This window comes from Musa acuminata, chromosome BXJ3-11 (assembly GCF_036884655.1).
Source record: "Musa acuminata AAA Group cultivar baxijiao chromosome BXJ3-11, Cavendish_Baxijiao_AAA, whole genome shotgun sequence".
NCBI classification, from domain to species: Eukaryota; Viridiplantae; Streptophyta; class Magnoliopsida; order Zingiberales; family Musaceae; genus Musa; species Musa acuminata.
In genome coordinates, this window is record NC_088359.1 from 28,136,708 (window position 1) to 28,157,237 (window position 20,530).

The window sequence follows — 20,530 nt, forward strand, 5'->3', positions numbered from 1 at the left end:
AGGTTGGAGTGTATCCTTTGGCTCATCAAGAATTTTGTGTTGGAGTGTATGTTGTCAGCCTAACAACAGGTTAAGAAAGAGTGTATGATTAGGCCACGAGTACTCGAAAGATATCGGTTGTGATCCAACATCTATTGGCTGTGTTCGACTGATGGCCAATATTGCTTCTGCTGCTCCTTTAAGTAAACCAGTTTCATGAGGATGCTGTCTCCTACTGTCTGCATCTGCATCTAGTCGCAGTGCAGTCCAGCTGACAGCATCATCTATGTAGAAAGAAACAAGAACTAACGTTCAATATCATGGTCAATATCTTTTCCTAGGAATGAGGCAATTCTTAGTGTAATCGACACTTATCATCATAAGTCCAGAGTTTGCTCAGGTTGACCCAACCGAGCAATACAGCATTGAGATTTAGTGGTGAGTTGAACTGATAGATTATTGCGTCTGTGAGAGTAGGGGGGGGAGGTGACCACCGAATGAGATGTCATATATGGTGGAGCAAACCAAGAAAAATGCAGGGGTTAGGTTGATCAAGCGTAGAAAAAGACCAGCAAATCAACAAATGGAGGTTGATTGCAGCAAGGTCATTGTCCATGCCCTGATATCATGCATTCATTCTGTCTCTTAGTCGTGCTTTCGTATGCTTGATATCTAGCTTTACGGATAAGAGAAGCACCTTACAGCCATGTTCTGAGATCTTAGGGGTTAAGTCCCGTAGCAAAATGGTCTGCCTGCAACAAACAAAGGTCCCATTCATTATGTGAGGACATTGTAACTCCATTCTGAGATGTACATTTCGGATAACTTATCATGGTTTTCTCATGGAGATAAGGGACTGTTTTGGATGATCAAACTAGGTCTGTAAGAAATGCTCCCATGGCCGTCATTAGCATGCAAGGTGGAGGGAAGGCGAAGACGCGCATTGGTGCATTCTCCTAACCTACCGAAAGCCTGCTACATTGTTCCGAGCTCATAAGTGGAGAACACTATCAAAAATCTTTCAACCTGCTTATCAATCCTCAGCTCCCTTCGGACCACCACCATCTTCCTCTTCCACCGGGAGCCATCCTTATCATTCTGTCAGATGCCACCAAGGCGTCGCTGCATTCATCTGAGCCAGTGCAATGGTGTACAGAACAGGGCGAGTCCCTGTGGCCTGCGCGAAACGAGGCGTACCTGTGAACGCAGGATGTGTTCCAGCTGGATTCTGGCTCAAATATGGTGGGTGATGTGATCTGTGTGTCGAGCGGATTGTGGATCACATCGTACTTGAGATCACATCCATGAGCTAATGATCATGTCCCAGGTGAACGTCCGGATCTCATTATTTCTCGGCCTTTGTCATCTCCGTTGCTGCTCCTGCTCCGTGGAAACTCGCACAGTATAAAGGACTCTGACCTGCCATGGAAAGATGGCACCGTGAGCCACATTTCCTCTCTCCTTTGATCGCGTCATTTAGCAGAAGAGACCTTTGCATGCAAGCGCTACGTACTTATCTTAGTCTTGATCAAAGAAATCTTAGGGCTTGGTTTCAACAATTGTTTTGTGCTGGTTGTACACATAGACCTAATTCTCAGCAGCTGATCTTTTGCGAATGCCTACTCATGCTCAATTTTTGGTTGCTGTCAAAATGCTCTCACCACTACCACCGATGACTTTTGAGGCCACAAACCTGAGGTGATGGACAGTCCTGATGATGGGACTTTGACCAACATGGAGATATCTCATTGTCGTCGATAGTTCCTAAGTGTCACATGATAGCGGGTGATGGACGGGGAAAGGTTCTGAGAAAAGGAAGCTAACGTGATCCTGCAGCACGAATGGTCCACACGAGAGGACGTTAATCGTAGGGTTATTTGACTGATGGTCCATGAAGTGACAGTGCGGTTGTCATGCTGATAGGTGCGATGATGGAGATACGGCATCGATCCCTGCTTCCTTTTGGCTCCTCTGCTGGAGATAATCCAAGTTTGTCTTGGGAGGCGAAAGTTACTGTATCTTCCGTCGCCAATGCAAATTGATCGCATTCGATGGAATTTTCACTCTTTTGGTAGGAGTGTCGGACAGGCAGAATCTTTCTCCACCATTTTCTAAGATAAGAGAAATAAAATAAGAGCTACAATAGAAGAGCTCTCTTTCCAGCTTCTGACGCATCTTAAATGATGACTTGATCAAGGAGCTTTTGTGCAGTATCTGATCTTTGTACTATTGCATGAGTCTCATCATTTCGGTTTATGAGGATACGTTTTCCGAGAGTAAGCCAATTTTGCTTGAGCACTTGGAACAGTACCCTCCACCATCCAAAAGCTCTGCAAGAGGGAATGCACGACCACAATCGAGAGGCGGTCAAATTTACAGCTCAACACGCACAAAAGAAACCACGTCAGCAATCATTTCTCAAATAATAACACAGAGTGCTAAGGCATCATTTCAAGGCAGCGGTCGGATGTCACCCCTTTCAAGGAAGGATAAAATTGTTATTGGAGTTTATTTGTAAGGCATTATTGCACTTGAAAAGTATACATGTGATTTAATGGCTTCACCATTTGGGATGGATATTGCGAGAGAAAACACAATGCATGACTTGTGCTTGGAGATGGAGGCCGAGCCGCCCCAATTGGCTCACCTGACCGGCCCAAATAGTTCGATCGAGGTTGATTTCCGATGGAGCTTCTTACTCGTTCGTGTATGTGCCGAGTGAGTCGAGTGTACGGTCAACGCAAAGTGGCTCGTGAGAGATATAGAGGAATTTTGTTGTTGTTTGTATGTTAGCATGTATAACAGTGTTTCATGCATGACGCACTGCCATTAATGCAATCACTAATGTTGGCATTTACGATCTGCCATTAATCATGCACTAAGGAGGAGGGCAAAAGGGAGTAATATCAGGAAATCAAGTCTGCTTGATTCATGGACGTATCGCTTCTCATTCTCGATTACAGCAGCCACTTCGACCAACCAAATGATCATCTCCAGGGAGAGCGAGGAACTGCAACGACAATGGATAAACACTCTGCTCTGCTGCCACTCTACTGCCACTGACACACACAAAAAAAAGGGCCATTTATTGCAGCTTCAATGCCTGCTTTATCATGACCTGGAAAGTTTGGAACATTAGGGAAGCTCATGCTGGCTTCTTCTTCATCATCTTGCTCGGTTGCCTTTAGCACTCAACTGCACTACATGATCTGGCGGAGCCAGAGTCAGGTTGGTGTTAATCTTCTTGGCTTCCTTCCGATACCGTATGCCGCAAGCATTGCACAAGCTCTGGTTCACATTCCAAAAGGTTACCCAAGAGATCAGCATGCATGCAGGGTTGAATGATGCTTCTTTTGCAGCACTTCTGGACAAGGATAAAGATTTCGAGCAGAAACGTAGATATGTGAAGTGGACATGCACTTTGTTACTCGTTCAGACTATGAAAGTTATTGCATCATTTTATACATGCACTTCATTACAACCCCAATCATTCTCCTTCCTACCCAAAAATAGAAGAGACTCGAAAGAAGTACGATAGAAGAAGAAGAAGAAACTATTGCATCATCTTTATGGATCACACTCGTATAGTCAGATACAAAATTACTGAGAAAATAAGGTATACATTATCAGACACAAGATTACTCAGAAAATATTCTGAACACAAGTATTGGATCATTCCTCAGTAATTGAAAAGCTGGAACTTATTCGAACACCAAATATACGATCAGATTATATTTGCTGGTCTACCATATATACGTACTAACAAAAGGAAAAGAGACAAGAAAGAAAAACATATAGTAACAGCAATAAATGTTGATGATTTTCCATGTATTTTAATCGAGTAGCTGTTGTGCACTGCATGCAACGAAGGCTTATTTCTATCACCAAATTTAGCATCGTGCTAATATCTGCCCAAATAAATGGTTGATAATAATCAAAATCCCAAGCAGTAATGCATGATCCCCAATGATATTATAGCCATTAAAGCCTCTAATAAAATCCATTTTGTGTTGAGATAAATGAGATGATGAGTTGGTGCAGAAACTATATAAATCACCTTAGGCCCGTCGGGGCCATTTCGCCACAGTGGAGTTTTGGTCTCTCCACAAGCCGAGCACCTCTTGCCGATGACCATGAGAGGAGGACTGAGGGAGAGACTGACGTCCAAACCGGACATGCCATAGTTCCGCTCCTCCACACGACTCAGGAAGTCCCTCTCCACCAAAGGCTTTGGGGAGGAGGACGACGACGAGGTGGGGGTGGAAGAGAAACCCACCAGGTCGTATGCCATCGCAACCTTCTATACACCCACCCCCCCACTCACACTTGCAACTTCGATGGCGTACGCCTATATAGGGAGAAGAGAGTCGATGGATACGGAGGAAACGAGGTGGCACCGATGGCCTCCACCTTTCATCTGATCGACCTAGCAACTGAGTTGTCCTTCGTGCATGAATGAACGGTGAGGTGTGCTTAATCTCGTGGGAACTTACCTTCCTAATGCCCACCTCACTCAGACTGTAACGCTTCTGAGCCATTGAATGACTCGAGTACAAACAAGCATTGATCTGCAAAACAACACCAGCTGAACTCCCACTATCATACGTAAATATCCCGTCCTGAATCGGGTGGAGTCAAACGTACGGAGATGATGGAGAATTAGGTTGGAAGGTCAACGTTCCCAGTTACGTCTCGCAACGTGGTATCAGATTATTTGTAGTCTTTACGTACTCTGCATGCGGAAGGCTGTGCTGTGGATCACGTAAATGGGCCATCATGCATGGATATATTTGGGCCTGATACGTATGAAATAGATCCGACGATGACTTTGATCGAATTAGAAGATCCGATCAATTATTATTATTAACTTAGACTTAAATATGTTAAAATTAAGGTATCTAAATAATTAGAATAATCCCACGTCAGAGTGATCTAAAATAATTTTTTGAATGAAATGAATGTTTTTGGTAGGTAGTATGCAAATGGACGGTCTGAAGAGTCCCATCAAAATAATTCATTTCGCCATAATTATGGAGTGTCTATTTTTACCCCCCCACCCCAAAAAAAAACTAATAAGACAAAATCGATTTGACCATTTAGTCCTATCAAAACCATAAGAAAAAATTGTTTCGCCGTAATTATCGTTGTCGATCGTTTGTTTGTTTTGACTTCAAAAAAGACTAATACTACAAAATAGATTTGGCCATATTGGGCTTATCACCACCAGAATCTTGACATATAAAAGGGGTTTATTATCCTTCAATGAGCCATATGATTCATGAGATTGGTTATTTTTTTTCAATTTATAAATAGGATTGAGATGCATACATTGTTTATCTCGTATGCCTCTTTTGACATTTATCTGTGTTCTTGAGTCATCGAAATTGAAAGATGTGACCCAATGAACTGTTTCGTTTGCGGCTGAAGTTGAACTGCATGCTAAACTAAATCGGATCAACAGTTTACGATTTCAAACCAAACTAGAATCAAGGTTGATTAGCAAGGAATGACATGACCAAGATGTGATTGTCATGCGATTCCAAATTGGATGAAACCAGAACGAGCGCTTCTGAAACTATGGTCCAAAAATCTTGTCAAGCAGTGCAGGTTACATCGATATGTGGTTGGTGCTTCGCTGTTTTGGGGTCTCATCAACAAAGCGTTATCGGAGTGTCACTACTCCGACATCATTCGCGTGAGGAAAGGAATAGCGCAGGCGCGTGTGCACCACTCGAGGCCATTCATCGGAGTGTGGGTGGAGTCGTCTTCTCGATCACCAAAGGCCTTCAGGTCGGATCGTGCGTGGACGATCGGGTCGGGTCTTCTTCTCAGGCTAAGAATTTTAGCCAACGTTGCACTCTTTTTGGTGCTCTGATGAGCGAAGATGAGGTTGTATTCGCAGCTTAAGTTAATATAAGGGGCATCGACGACGAATGAGCAACGTTGGCGTTCCATCTGACCACAGACAAAACCCGCCGAAAGCGTGAACACATTGCTCTCCTCTCCTCTTCTCTCTCTCTTCGTCTCCATTCTTCTACATTGGCTTTCTATTCCTCCAAACTGTCTTGTCCCCCTCGACCATAAGCTTAACATTCCCACGTCCGATACTACCAAGAGCGACAGGCACGAATCTCCCGGCTCCGGTGCTTATTGTTCGTCGTACATGGACCGCGAATTTGCATCGCTCTGTCATTGTTGACGAGCAAATGGCTTGTCCCCGTGGTAGTAAGAGACTAAGTGGCTTCTGCATCACGGTCATTTCTCATGTTATCCTTTCGTTATCTGCTCCTTGCTGTGCGTTTCTCTTCGTGTTACACGAGGGGTGATGCGTCCCATGGTTGTGTAGTTAGTCGCTGTAGGAAGACGACGACGTCGAAACAGTGGTCATGTAATCACGGCATTCCACGTCCATTTTTGTATGAGACAACCAATCCAGGGCAGCAGCTTCACCAAGTGTTCTGTCCTCTCCAGCACAGCGACAAAGGAGCTCATCATGCTTGCACGCTCCTTTTCCTTTGACAGCTTCCTGCTGACTCATTCAGGTTTTAGCATCTGATCGATTCATCTGCTGATAGTAAATGCCGTAGTAAGTTTCTGATGTGACCACATCTATCAAATTTTTAGCATCTGATTGGCTCGTCTCCTGCTAGGAAATGTCATATTGAGTTTCTGATGTGACCACATCTTTCCAAGTTCATTTTGAATGACAAGAACAAAGAAAAAACAGCCATTCTGCATTCCTATCTGGCCTCGACAATGACTGAACGATTGGTCAGGATACACATATATTAGGTTAGACATTAATCCAATCTGAGAGCATAAGCTTCTATATCATAGATCAAATTTAATATATATAACTCAACTTTTTTTTATCATCAGTGATATGTGACTATCCTCTCATGATTCTTTTTTTATCACACACACGTAAATATTTTCAACAGTAAAATTCAAAGAAGATTGCCCCTTCTAAAACATATCGGTTTTCATATTCGAACGCCAACCCAATTCGTAGTCAAAGTTAACATGAAAACAATCAACATCGAACTCTGCCACTAATCCTACCTTTCTTTTCTCACGCGAACAGCAACCCAATTCGTAGTCAAAGTTAACATGATTACCAATTTAGATTGAACTCAGTTTTGTTTTCTCACGAAGAGTCTGCTCATCAGTGGATTATTTGAACGCAGCCTCATCTTGTTGGATCTCGACATTCAAAAAATGTGCGAGAATGGAAGTCGACGCTATGTCATGATCACCATGAGCTGCACTCATCACCTAACCACTCAGTGAGGAAGTCTTGGCTTGATACAACAAGCGAAGCTTGATCGAGAGCACTCCTCTTCAATTGTGGACCTCGTTGCCAACGCTTTCCTCGTGGATTTGCATTAACCAGATAACCAGATAAGTGACCAGCATCAACGTTCCATATTCTTTATTCTCTGCTCGTTCCCTCTCGATGTTTGTAGATAAGAGGAGCGTTTCTCCGAGATCCTTATCTCAGAGGCCTCTTGATTTAATTCATGTCGGGAGATCCTTTCTTTTATCTTATTTGGAGATGGACGTAATTTCCAAAGGAATCATCGTGCAAAATTAGGAAGAACTTTGATAACTCGGGTGATGTCAAAATATAACTCCCAGCAGATGCTTTTGAGTGTGTAAATCCTTTGAGTGTTTGACAAGTAATAGATAAAAATTATATTTTAAATATGTACTGATGTAAGTCTTGTTTGAGAAAATTATATTTCAAAGGTTTATTGAATATTTTATAATAAATTTGCCACATGATATTTTTAATATTTATTCAAAAATGAATATATATTTGTATTTAAATTAATAAAATTAAATAAAAATAAATAAATAAATATAATCTTGTTAAATTTTTGTATGAGTCAAATATATAATAAATAAATAAAAATATAATTATATAAATATATAAAAAAAATCTTTATATTAGTTTCCTACTAAATCAATCATAGGATACTTTCGAAATTTAAAAAATTATATTAGCATCGTATAAATACTAAGATACTAATGTACAACATTTGAACATTTTTAATATAATATCTAAATAATTTATATTCTAAAAAAAATATTAAATAAAAAAAATATTTTAAATATATATTGAATCCTTAATACATATGTCATCGAATCGTATCTCGGTACAGTTCTGTGGTCGTGTCGAGGGACACGTGGACTATGGAAGTAGGGGGCTTGGATCTATCGAGACGTGAGATCGTTATCTTGAACTGTTCGGGAGAATCGTAGTACCGAGATCGATAATGACATGCATGTGATGGTCGTGCACCTTTTTCCGAGCTGCCATGTTCGATCTCGTTCGTCGTTCTCTTGATGTGGTTGATGGCGGGAGGAAACCGAGGGCTTCCTCTCAACCCGGTGATGTGGCCTTCATTTATTGGCAGCTACTGCTTCTGAGTGTGAACGAATGACGGCAGTGGCAGTGTCGCATTCGAGCGCCACTTGTCCGTGTTGAATCGCTTTCGCTTCATGCATACAAGCCTGGCCTGTAGTCGTTGTGTCCCCTTCCCTACGCTTCCCTCTATAAATTCCCCACCTCTCTCCCTTCCCTGTGTCTGCCACTTTACCCGACCTCTAATCTCCACCTCCGTTTCCGACCCTCAACGCCTTGCTCCTCCCGGAGTCGGAGACCTCGAGACGGTTGGTCCTTTCTGTGGGCACCGGGCTTATGATCGGGAAGTCTGGGTGTCGTCAGAAAGCAATCTGAATTCTCGAAGGGCTGCATTCTCTGGACTTGCTGCTTTGGAGGAAAGAATCTTGTTTTGGATCTCCCGGATCTTTATCGCGAGCAAAGAGTTGCAATCTTGTTTCGGAATTCCGGAGGAAGATGACTACTTCGTCACTGCTGCCAGGGTTCCGTTTCCGTCCGACGGACGACGAGCTGGTGGGATACTACCTGAAGAGGAAAGTGGACGGGCTGGGTACTGAGCTGGATCTCATTCCGGTGGTCCAGTTGTACAAGTACGACCCGTGGGACTTACCTGGTAATGCTGCACGTATTGTGTTTGCTAAAATGCAATGCTATTTCCCTATTAGATTAGGAGGAAATTTAGTTGTAGTACACTATACTTGACATACAGATAACAATTTCTAGGCAATTCTTGGTCAATCTTCTAAAGTATAATCTCACCACTAATCCTTCGAAAGAAGAATATAAGAATTTTGGTTATCCTTTGAACAATGAGGTAAAGAAAAAGATATTGAGTTGATCTCTACCTCAGTTCCATGGCTCTTCATGCATGTGTCTCTTTGTTTGAGATATTTGGTTATGTGCCTGTATTTATATGCATTGATAACCAGAAGCCCCATTAAATTTTGTGTGATGTTTGATTGCTAGTTGATCGTAAATGGTTGAGATTTACGATTTTTTTGTTATTATTGTTTTGTTTGCTGGCTAGTGCTTAGTAGTCTAGGAATTGTCTTTGTGTAACATCTACCCCTCTAAGCCTAGAGCAATCTCAATGTTGATGTATCATACTAATGTATATGTTGCGAAATATCCTGAAATTTCAAGAAGGAGAAACATCTCAGACATTTAAATGTTAGTAAATGCAGACAAGTCATTTCTTCCGAAGAGAGATATGGAGTGGTTCTTCTTCTGCCCACGAGACCGTAAATACCCAAATGGTTTACGCACAAATAGAGCTACAGCATCTGGTTATTGGAAAGCCACTGGTAAAGACCGAAAGATTGCCTGTGAGCCTTCTGTGTTTGCCTTGAGAAAAACACTTGTGTTCTACCGTGGAAGGGCCCCCGGAGGTGAAAGGATGGATTGGGTGATGCATGAGTATCGCCTTTGCGAAAATCTACATGAAGGATCTTCTAATTTTGTGGTAGGTACAACAACAACATGTCTTTGAGTTTACAAACTTTATTCTTTTCTATAGATGCTTTACTTGTTCATCTTCATGTTCTTAGGGAGGTTTTGCGTTGTGCCGAGTGATCAAAAGAAATGTTCATGGGATGAAAACTGGTGATCTGCATGGAGAATCCAAAGCTAAAAGATGTCCCTCTTCTTCTGATGCATTTAAGTTTGACCCTAAAGGATATTCTGGAAAGGTCCTCAATAGTTTGGAAGAGAATTCATCACGCGTCACAAAAGTGTCTCACAGAAGCACAGATTCGACTCCTATAGCTTCTCCAGATGCTGATAGAGAGATCGACTCTGAGATGAGAGGCTTCTGGGAATCACAAGTAGTCTCCGATGCTTCAAAGGTATCAACATGCGTAAACAAGTGGTGTTCTTTATAATCGAAAGTCAACAAAATTATATGACATTAGCATCAAAAGTTTGTCATTAAGAATCTTTAGCTACAATTTCAGACTTCTTTGGTGGACCGAGGCATCTCTAGCTCGATGATTACCATTGGAAATACCGCTGAAAGAGAAGCATCCCCACCAAGTAATCTCTCTCCCTTCAGTGTCGACCTCATCGAGGAAGAGTTTGGGGTAGTGGGTGGATTTCCTGGGAGTGGAAGTTTGCTTGCTTTTCCAAGCCCTGCATATTGCATGGGACTTTACGGCAATGCAAGAGACATCACATATCAGAGCCTTGAATTGGATGCACCAAGAGATCCAAGTGCATCACATAGTGGTAATACTACCTTTCTGATTAATGAATGCATAAGTTATATCAATCGAATAACCTGTTTACTAAATCCATTTTGCCTTTGATTTCAGGCACTGAGACTTGGAACACGACAGCGCCTGCATCAGTCTGTAGACAAGCAGGTGAGGGAGAGGATGAAAGCTTGTGGTTGCATGAAGACAACTTGGTGGTAGTGATTTAAGGAAGTTCACATTAGATTGTGGATACTGCAGGTGACAGTTGATTATATAAGGGTAATTTGTGCATCCTTTCTCGATATGTTTAGAATAAAGAAAGACATCAAAGACACCCCTCTCTATTGTCTGTGTCCGGAGGTATACACATCTCCCTTCGTCAAGAAATGTAACTAAAAAGGCTTCCTATCTCACCACTTCTGTTCTAAGAAGCAAAATAAATCGACCATGTAATGATACTTGTTCTCTCTTTCATATGAAGCCCCTTCTGTTGTGCTTGGAAGTGAGACATTTTTGATAAGTTAGGGGTTTAATAGCTTGGCCTGAAATCTAATATAGTCAAAATTAAATCTTAGCAAAATACATGTGAGGCATAGCATAGTGGTCACTCAGAGTTCTGATGGGTTAATTGATCTATCAATTTTATTTGATTCAAACTATTGATCAAAATACTTAGACTAAAATTAATAATAATACACTCATCATATCTTTATAAGTCAATCTTAGTCTTACCCATTTAAGATGTTAAGATTAATCGAGATATTATAATTTTTTTCTATTCAAGAGCTTAATGTCCTCGTTAACACTTAGTATAGTCTAAATCAAACCCTTGTATAATGTATATGAGGTGGAGGTGACTCCACATCGTGACGAGTCCTTTGGTTCTATCAATAAGTAATTCTTTCTACTTAATCTCACTTACCAGACACAAATATTATTTTGGCTCTAACGTTAAATGTCATGATCTAAGCCTGGGCTAATTAATATATCAACTTTAGTTTAAGTATTTTGATCAATGATTAGTCATCGTATCAAACAAATATGTTCATCGTTCTTCAACAAATTTATACCAAAAATATTTAAAAAAATAAAATTCCAACATTGCCATAGGAATAATTTTATAAAAAATACTAATTTATTTAATGAAGCAATCAAGTATATATTGTTTGAGAGCTACATAAATAAACTCCTCTTGTTATCTAATTGGCAAAAACTTTTTGACCCTTATCAAATTGTAAGAACAAGATTAACAAACAATCACAATAACAAAAACAAATCATAATATCGTGACTATCTAAAATCGCCTTTGATTTTTTGTTGCCGACTACATAATATAAAAGAATTTGACAAAAAAAAGGCATGAAGCGGATTAAGGAGTTCGTAATTAAGCACAAGTGTTCTCCTTGGACACTGATATAGAAGTTTAAGCAGTCCAATACATTGCAAGCTGCAGCTCAATTTTATTATCTCAAATTAGTCTTCCCAAATCATACCAATTCCGTGTTCAATTAGACCTGCAAACCCATATAAATTTATCTGAAATGGATTCATGGTATAAGAACCGTCATTGTAAGTTATCATATATATTATGATAATATATAAACGAGATTCACTTAATATATTCTCCTTTGCCTCCATCTCTCTTTTCTCTAATTTTATTTTTTTATATCTATTCTTTTAAGCAAAATTATAAAAATCAAAGGGGTGTGTGTGTCGTCTTTTCCGTGGCATGGCGACGCTTGCATCGTTCTCGAGTCGGTTGGGCGCCGTCGTCCGCGAGCTGGCCTCAAAGAAGGGGCCTGGCGGATGGTACGGCCGTCACATGGCCGCGGCGGAGCGCGCAATCCTTGAGCGGATCCCCCTCGTCGACCTCGTCGTCGAGGTCCGCGACGCCAGGGTTTGCTCCTTTCTTCCCTTCTCTCTTCTGCCCAGACAAAGCTCCTTTGTCTTTGTTGTTGTGCAGTACTAGAGATTGGTTGTGTGATCTGTACTTAGTTGCCGCCCGGTAAATGTTCGATGAAATTTCTGATCGATCCTTTCCGCCGGTCATTGAATTCCTTTGTTGTCCTTGTTCTCCAAGCTTTCAGGTGAAGGATCATATCGTTTAGCCGAAGACTAAGCACTCGTTGCCGTGAGGTTAGATCTTGCACCAAAATGCTGAAGCTATAAAAGGTTCGTATACAGTTAGGGTTTTGAGATGAGGAGTTTGTTGTACAAAGAAATTGTTAGGATTAAATTCGACATTGGAAAGGGAACCCTAGCGTCGAGAGTTCATTGTACAAGGAGAAACTCATGATTGCACTCTCCTTTGTTTCTTTGCCAAACACTTCTAGGACATGAATACTACAACCAATTTTCTCTCGCTATGGGTCCCTAGATCAGATTCTTGACCACTGTGGGTGCCGCCATCAATAAATACCAATTCTCAATACTGAACTCTCTGCTTCCCTTCGGTGGCAAATGGTTATTATTTTTTTGAGGTGGAAGTTGGCTTAAAGCAAGGGCACGACATATAATCCAGCACTCACATGGCTGCTGTTGACTGGAAACCCCTCATTGATGGTTTGGACAATCTCCAGTTATTTTGATGGTTTGGACAATCTCCAGGACCCAAATAGCACTAGAAATTGTAACTCACTCTTCTTGATGGTTTGAACAATCTCCGTTTAGTTGTCACCAACCAACTTTTGGTCAAACTGCTGATGCGTGCTGCTTGTCATTGAGTACCTTTTAAAAAATCTATTAGTACATGCCGGTTGGGATTGCAAGTTTCAATCTAAAATTCAGTTATTTTAACACAAGACCCATGCAGAGATCAGATTTGGACAGGAAAATGCTGCAGAAATAAAGGGATTCTAGATGAAGTTAGAAACGGGAACTAGTGTTTAACATTGGATGCTGAAGGGGATAAACTGTGTTTTTCCTGCTATTTTCATGTCTTTTCAAAAACGATGAATGTGGCTAGCAGTTTTCTATTGCTCTTTGGATGTATTGATACAATCCCTAGAATTTGTTAAATTTAGTATTGAGAATAAGAAGATTGGTGGTGCATTAAGGAGATAATGCGGAGAAGAGGTGCAATATCATTTATGATTCATGAAGATTTTTTTAATATAAAATATGAAAACAATGAAATGGAAGATGTTATTGACACACAAAATTGTCAATGAAAGGAAATATGCACTTCAAATTTGAGTGGTTCATGGAACTGTAGTTTAACGTATTTGCTTGACCTTCTGTAGATACCATCAACATCTGCTTTCAAGTGCCTGAGAAAGGCATGTTGCTCCCATAAACAAGTCATTGTGCTGAACAAGGTGGACTTGGCTGATAACTTCCTAACAGAGGTAGGTCCTTTACTTTAGCTACTAACACTGTCTTATTTATGATATAAGAAGTGGGGTTTGTTATTGATTGTTGCAACAATTCTCCATCAGATCATGATGACTTTACCTAGAAGACTTTTTCCCTGACATATGATCATCTTGTTTGCAGAGATGGTTGAAACACTTCAAGAACCAGAACTATATTACTTACGGACTCAATGCCCACAATAAGGATAGTATCAAGGAGGTAATATGATGTTTTCTGCATCCATTTAATGATTACATTGTGTAAAGAGTATGGTCAATGATGTATAAAATATATAATATTACTCTGCACTCAATGTAGGAATCCTTTTGTCTCATGAGTCTAGGATAGGAAAAACTGTGTTCGAGAGAACTGATTGATATGTTTTTCTTGGTCAGCTACTAAGAATTCTACGAGCTAGGGTAAAAGAACTAAAGTTTGGCGAGAGTAATTACACTGCAACTATACTGCTGACTGGGATTCCAAATGTTGGCAAATCAGCCATAGCCAATAGTATGCATCAAATTGGAAGGATTGGTGCAGCAGGTACACCTTGGACCTTTTATTCATTAAGGAAATGATCAAGAGTCCAATTAAGTTTCTTGATTAAATTTTAATGAGTATCTCATTATGCAACAATGATTTGAAGAGAAGGGAAAATTGAAGCATGCAGTAGTCAACCCACATCCTGGGGAAACTAAAGATATTAGCAGCTATAAGGTATGTGGCTTCCATTGGTACACTATGTCTTGTATGTTGCCACCTATCTTGTTTATAACGAAGGAGTTCTTTGTCTTTTATCTTATCCATGCTGGCAAGCAGCTGATATGATGTCGAATATTAGCATGGCAGGGTGTGCCACCTTGTTGACATTGTTGTTCTAGGAATAAAAAACTTGAACCTATTGAGAGAGAGGGAAAAGAAAGTCCCACATACCTGTTTATGTGGTGCCAGATTAGACTAGAGAGCTCCTGCTGGATGAGAAGAGAGACGTGGAGCAGACACAAGCATCGGACATGACAAAGAAGAGCAGTGAGGAAGGCAAAGTGAAGAAGAATTCCAGATTGAGAGCCACACACACACACACACAGATATATACGTGTATGTATATATATATATATATATATATATATATATATGTATGTATGTATATATATATATATATATGTATATATATGTATATATATATATGTATGTATGTATGTATGTACATATGTATATATACATACATACATATATATATATATATATATATATCCTAAATTATCTGTATATACAAAATATTATCCCCCCTGCATAATCTATAACACAATTTGTCATTGACTAGCTTTACTATGCACTATGCCGGGTACTCATTGGTTAGGCATTCATGGTTGTGAACATCATGTAGGTCACTGATCTGCACATATTGGCAAGAGGCCCAGGACACATTGGTTTAGCATTCCATAATCTTAATTCATGTGTATTTGAGCAATAATGTTTTTGTGGAACTTACTAAAATAGAACACCTGCCAATGGTTTTATTGTCAGGGCATAAGCGCTAATTTAAACTGAGTTTCGTGATCATATTGAACTGTTTTGGTGGTTGGTTAGTAACTAGAAGTTCTTTGAAACTCTGATCCCACTGATCCAATTTAGGTACTTTCCTGACTGATTGTGTTTACTGATAAAGCTGTGGCATCATCAGGAATAAGGGCAGTTGGTTCTTGTTTACATTGCTTCCTATATACTGTGGTTGGTGACGGTTAAATGAAGGTAGCCTTAGCCCTGCACTCCAGGTGACTAATTGGCTTTGGGAAAAGAAACTAATGGACTTTTTTGTATACTATAACATAAGGCAATATTCCATTAGGATTCATGTAAGAGGAAGAAAGATTAGTCCAGGTTAAGAGTAGCAAAGAGGAGATAAGTAGTACAAGTTTTCAAAGGAAAGGGAGGAGTCAAAATATTCATTTGACAGAGAAGGTTCATACGAAACATTTTGGTTGACAGAGACACATGTCTATTTCATGTATTAGTGTTATACAATATGAATATTTTGTAAATGTAATTGGTCTTTTGATTTGGAACTGAGTGGTTTATACTTTACGTGGTTTGCACATCTTTTTACCTGTAAATAAGAATCATCTTCATTCAAGTTGCAAATTTTTTTAATCTCTTTATCATTCTGTCAGTTTGGACCATTCCTATTTTGTTCTCTCTTTGGCCATGTAATTTTGAAGTAACTTACAGCATAATATGTGATAGTTTCATGAAAAGTACCATGTAGTCTACCAGCAAACATGTTCATGTATTAGAGATTGCTTAACTGTTCCTGCATAGGCTTCAGATTGAAGCTATACTATGCCCTAAAATATGAAACAAACTTATTTCTATATGGCTCAGCAGTTCTTAGCGATAGTGAATTCATAATTGGTAGGTTACAACTGAAATGAGGATAACAAGTAATGTACACCCTAGTCTACTCTTCTTTTATAGACCTCATACCTTTTTTTATTTGCATTTTCCACATTCTGAAGCATGGTACTTGTCAGATTGCGAGTCATCCCAACTTATATGTATTGGATTCACCTGGTATTCTTCGACTTAAAATTGCTCACAATGATATGGGTGCCAAACTAGCCTTGACAGGTCTGGAGCTGCCTAAACTTTTGTGTCGCTCTCTATTTTTTGCTCAGCTGAAGCATTCCTTTTCCTTCTCTACTGCAGGAGCTATGGAGGACTTCTTAATAGGTGAGTATGATCTTGCTCGATATTTTCTAGCTATTCTCAACTTGTCAGAGGAATACAAACGATGGGAGAAGCTAAAAGATACTCTAGATGACACATTATCCTCGGTTAGCTTGGAGAAACATGTGGTGGGCCGTGAAACCGTTCAGAGGAAACCGAGGCAATATCCTTCAGATCATACACAGGTTAGCAGTTGAAAATTTTATTCATATATGATGTCTAGAATGATTACAGAAGCATAGATTCTGGTTCACCAAACTCCTCAACAGTATCTCATGTTACTTCTTATAATTGAGAATATATTTTACTTACTGCTGAAAGTGGATGGAACGATTTAATAATGAGAGGGTTTTTTAAATCTCAAAGAGTATGTTTGATGCAGAATAATTAATCAGTTAACTAGTTTATGTGGGTCAATTAAATGTCAGTTAACTAGTTTATATATTTCAGTTAACTAGTATCAATCTTTATCGTAATGTTATTCCGACATGTAGATATGATGGTTGAAATTCTGTGCAGGACTTTATTGTCAAAGATGTTCGTCAAACCCTATTCAAGACTATTTCTTCATTTGAGGGACACTTGGAAGAGGAAAATAACATGGCGAAAATTATTGAATCTCAGTTTATAGCGCTGCAAGAGGCTCTTAAAGTTTCTTCGGAGTCAAGTGAGGACAGATATAAAGCAGTTGCTGTAAAGTTGTTGAACCTTTATCGAACTGGAAGGCTTGGCCGTTATACTTTGGATCTTGTTTCGAGTGAAGTTTGACAACTTAACATTTGATAAAATCTTACTTTCATGAGAGGTATCGCGTCGCGTCAGATTGCAAGATAACTGGCTTGGGGTGTGAGACACCAGCTTGTTTGTGAGGGCTTGTCCTCCACTGAAATCAGCCAAACTAAAATGTGAGTCATCCTTTACCTTTCAGTAATTGCTTTAATTGTCCTATCACTTGATCTTTATCTTTATACCAATTGTTTAATTGAATAGAATAGAATAATATGTACTGTTTTATAATGTTATAGAAGAAGAAAATAGCTCTGTTTGTCTCCGGCACTCTCATGGACCATCCGATGTTTTCCTTCCACCAAGTTTCTACATTGTCCTTCATTGCATGTAACATTAGAGCTTATAGCATATCTATACTGGACTACTATTCCCTTCCTCCTCCAGTCTTTCTTTCTCTCTCCTTCTAAATTCGACCTCCGCAATGACGAGCTCAGCCTATCTACCATCACTAGCAAAGAAGCAAAGTTAGAAAATGCCATCTTGCTCGATGGTGGCCGAGAGGTCTCCCTCGAAGCTGCTTCTTTCATTCTCTGCTATTCCTTTAGATTTCATTATCAACCATAGGAAACCTTAACTTTGATGTACTTTTTTCTGCCAGGTCTCTTGTTCACACAGCACAGTTATGGTGATTCGATAGCATATCCGGAGAGCTGTCTTGTGCTCCTTCCATCTCACTTGTACGGCACCAATACCGCATGGGATATCAAAGATAGAGATTTAAATTGATCGTGGAATCTCAAGAATAGAATCCGGTGAGCAAAGAGTCGTCCCTTTCCAGCTAGTCTTTCTTGTCATTGTTTCTTTCTGAGCTAAAAATTTTCGTCGTCTCAAGGATTGTATGGATCTGAAACATAATGACGATGGTTCCCAACACGTGTAGCCGATCCAAACTATGAACGCCAATGGTAACTGCTGTAGTATCTGACTTTTATCATTAATTAGATAGGGGTTTAAGTATCATATGTTAATAGACTCGAGCATTACCTTTTGGTATTTCGTCAATTATATATGCCTTTGGAAATATCACACAGAAGAATATATGCGAGGACAAGTCAGGAATATATACGCCTCATCATCAAAGGCAAAGGTTCTCTCTTTACTTCGTTGTCACCCACGCCAGGGGAGGAATGAAACAGTTCAGCTGAGAACAAAGAAAAGAAGCGCCCGCACGCTATCCTTCCATCTCCTCCATCGCTAAAGAACCAGCAGCAGCAGCACACCGAGCCTAGCCGACAGCCACAATGGCTCTCGATGACACCATCATAGCCGGCATCAACTTTCTGGCCGTGCTTCTCTCTGTACCTGTCATCGGCATCGGCATCTGGCTCGCCATGCAGACCGATAACTCCTGCGTGCAGCTCCTCCAATGGCCAGTCATCGTCGTCGGCATCGTCATCCTCCTCGTGGCTCTTGCGGGCTTCGTCGGTGCCTTTTGGCGCATGCCGAGGCTTCTGCTCTTCTACCTCGTGGCCATGCTCGTCGTCATACTCCTGCTGGCGAGCCTCGTCATCTTCATCTACGCGGTCACCGTCAATGGCTCCGGCCACCCGGCTCCAAACCGAGCCTACCTGGAGTACCGCCTGGAGGACTACTCGGGGTGGCTCCGGCGGAGGGTGGAGGGATCATACAAGTGGAACCGCATCAAGAAATGTCTGAGCTCCACAACTGTGTGCGCGGAGTTGAATCAGACGTACAGATTGGCTGAGGATTTCTTCGGTGCAAGGATGAGTCCCTTGCAGGTGAGTGTGTCACATCGGTGCATCTTCTACTTCCACTGCCTCATCTATCGATCCATGTCGCCTTCAATGTTCATCGCTGCTGCAGTCAGGATGCTGCAAGCCACCGACGGCATGCGGGTACACGTTCGTGAATCCGACGTACTGGATCAGCCCCATCAGCACCACATCGGACGTGGATTGCACGCTGTGGAGCAACGACCAGATGGTGCTTTGCTACTCGTGCACGTCCTGCAAAGCCGGCTTGCTGGCCAACCTTAGACGAGAGTGGAGGACAGCGGACGTGGTGCTGGTGGTGACCCTTGTGGCCCTCATCTTCGTCTACGTCATGGGTTTCTGCGCTTTCCGGAACGCCAAGACGGATCAGCTCTTCCGGCGATACAAGCAAGGTCACAACTGAACAGCCAAGGCTTTTAGGTCCGCGACAGGTTTTGCGCCGTGGTGCTATTACAGCGAGGTGGTGAGGTGGTCGGTGGATATTCCTGGAGTTGCTGGAAGGCAATTTCTCGTCCTTTGATCATTGCTCGTAGCACAACTAATATAATGCTTTTGTAATCTCATGTCTAAGATTTAGCTTTTCCTTTGGCTATTGGATCAAAAAGTATTATTAGAAAAAAATATTATTGATATTTTAGTTAGTCCAATAATATTATTAAAAAATCTGATTACATAGAATTATTCGAGGTGTCTTGTAGGTAGGAACTTTGAGCACCTTGGGTGCCATATGTACAAAGACCAAGGTTAGGAAAGGTTTTTTTATTTTATCCTTTTGACGCTAAGTTAGTAGCTCATAAGTGTAGAGGAGAATAGTTAAAAGAAGTCTACTTTTTTTATATTAAAGGTGAGTTTTTTTATTTGATGATAGGAAATATAAGATCAACTAATCATCATTCGCTACGTAAGTATTATATTCGAACTGATGTCCTCTTATCCATAAGGGACAAGGTCCAAAAAGTGGCTCAAGTCAATTTTCGAGCTATCTAGTTATTGAGATACCTCCCAAGAAGATCAAAAGGTAGTTTGGATCGATTATGAATTAGCTCTCTTGCGGATAATTCAAGTTAGTCATCAACGTATTCCAAGAAGATCAAGGGGCAATTTGAACTAGTTACAAATTGCCCCCTCCATGAGATTTGCACGATATGTTTTTCTTCTTTTGGAGGTTAATATATTACCGACTTGAACATTAGAGGAATTGGCTCGAGAGGACCTCCCACCTTAGTCTTTGTGCAGGAATAAGGTTAGAAAGACGCTGCATCACTCTAGATGACTTCTCATATATAGATCAAGGCTATGTCGTGGTGCTGATACAAATATCAATGATAAATTTTCCTAATAGCTTACAA

The 20,530-nt window shown here is 40.6% G+C and overlaps 3 protein-coding genes across 6 annotated transcripts; 2 read left to right on the forward strand and 1 right to left on the reverse strand.

The window, feature by feature from the left end:
- Nucleotides 1–3,144: 3,144 nt before the first annotated feature.
- LOC135653010 (GATA transcription factor 4-like) lies at nucleotides 3,145–4,270 on the reverse strand. Its single transcript, XM_065174419.1, has 2 exons — nucleotides 4,037–4,270; nucleotides 3,145–3,267 (listed from the first exon to the last, which is right to left on the reverse strand). Exons 1-2 carry the CDS (start codon nucleotides 4,268–4,270, stop codon nucleotides 3,145–3,147), a joined length of 357 nt encoding a protein of 118 aa, XP_065030491.1.
- Nucleotides 4,271–8,615: 4,345 nt separating this feature from the next.
- LOC135652535 (NAC domain-containing protein 71-like) lies at nucleotides 8,616–11,046 on the forward strand. Its single transcript, XM_065173531.1, has 5 exons — nucleotides 8,616–8,999; nucleotides 9,571–9,848; nucleotides 9,934–10,230; nucleotides 10,339–10,609; nucleotides 10,696–11,046. Exons 1-5 carry the CDS (start codon nucleotides 8,843–8,845, stop codon nucleotides 10,803–10,805), a joined length of 1,113 nt encoding a protein of 370 aa, XP_065029603.1. The 5' UTR covers nucleotides 8,616–8,842; the 3' UTR covers nucleotides 10,806–11,046.
- A 1,215-nt stretch (nucleotides 11,047–12,261) lies between these two features.
- On the forward strand, nucleotides 12,262–20,017 carry LOC103971741 (protein TORNADO 2). Of its 4 annotated transcripts, XM_018820191.2 has the most exons (10): nucleotides 12,268–12,475; nucleotides 13,821–13,925; nucleotides 14,074–14,151; nucleotides 14,328–14,475; nucleotides 14,579–14,649; nucleotides 16,464–16,560; nucleotides 16,639–16,844; nucleotides 17,179–17,564; nucleotides 18,047–18,200; nucleotides 18,281–18,416. In XM_018820191.2, the coding sequence occupies exons 1-8, from the start codon at nucleotides 12,308–12,310 to the stop codon at nucleotides 17,425–17,427; spliced, it is 1,122 nt and encodes a 373-aa protein (XP_018675736.2). In that variant the 5' UTR covers nucleotides 12,268–12,307; the 3' UTR covers nucleotides 17,428–17,564; nucleotides 18,047–18,200; nucleotides 18,281–18,416. The 4 variants fall into 4 exon arrangements, with proteins under 4 accessions (XP_065029484.1, XP_018675736.2, XP_009384123.2 ...); XM_009385848.3 differs by having other exon boundaries at nucleotides 18,047–18,416; XM_065173412.1 differs by lacking the exons at nucleotides 16,464–16,560; nucleotides 17,179–17,564; nucleotides 18,047–18,200; nucleotides 18,281–18,416 and having other exon boundaries at nucleotides 12,262–12,475; nucleotides 16,639–16,804.
- Nucleotides 20,018–20,530: the final 513 nt, after the last annotated feature.

Excerpts from the sequence above, each read along its gene's own strand:
- LOC135652535 (XM_065173531.1), top strand. The coding sequence starts at position 8,843 with ATGACTACTTCGTCACTGCTGCCAGGGTTCCGTTTCCGTCCGACGGAC. Across the intron at positions 9,000-9,570 it reads CGACCCGTGGGACTTACCTG|ACAAGTCATTTCTTCCGAAG; the intron begins GTAATGCTGCAC and ends TAGTAAATGCAG. Across the intron at positions 10,610-10,695 it reads TCCAAGTGCATCACATAGTG|GCACTGAGACTTGGAACACG; the intron begins GTAATACTACCT and ends CTTTGATTTCAG.
- LOC135653010 (XM_065174419.1), bottom strand. The coding sequence starts at position 4,270 with ATGGCATACGACCTGGTGGGTTTCTCTTCCACCCCCACCTCGTCGTCG. Across the intron at positions 3,268-4,036 it reads ATGGCCCCGACGGGCCTAAG|AGCTTGTGCAATGCTTGCGG; the intron begins GTGATTTATATA and ends AATGTGAACCAG.
- LOC103971741 (XM_009385848.3), top strand. The coding sequence starts at position 12,308 with ATGGCGACGCTTGCATCGTTCTCGAGTCGGTTGGGCGCCGTCGTCCGC. Across the intron at positions 13,926-14,073 it reads CTGATAACTTCCTAACAGAG|AGATGGTTGAAACACTTCAA; the intron begins GTAGGTCCTTTA and ends TCTTGTTTGCAG. Across the intron at positions 16,845-17,178 it reads ATCCTTCAGATCATACACAG|GACTTTATTGTCAAAGATGT; the intron begins GTTAGCAGTTGA and ends AATTCTGTGCAG.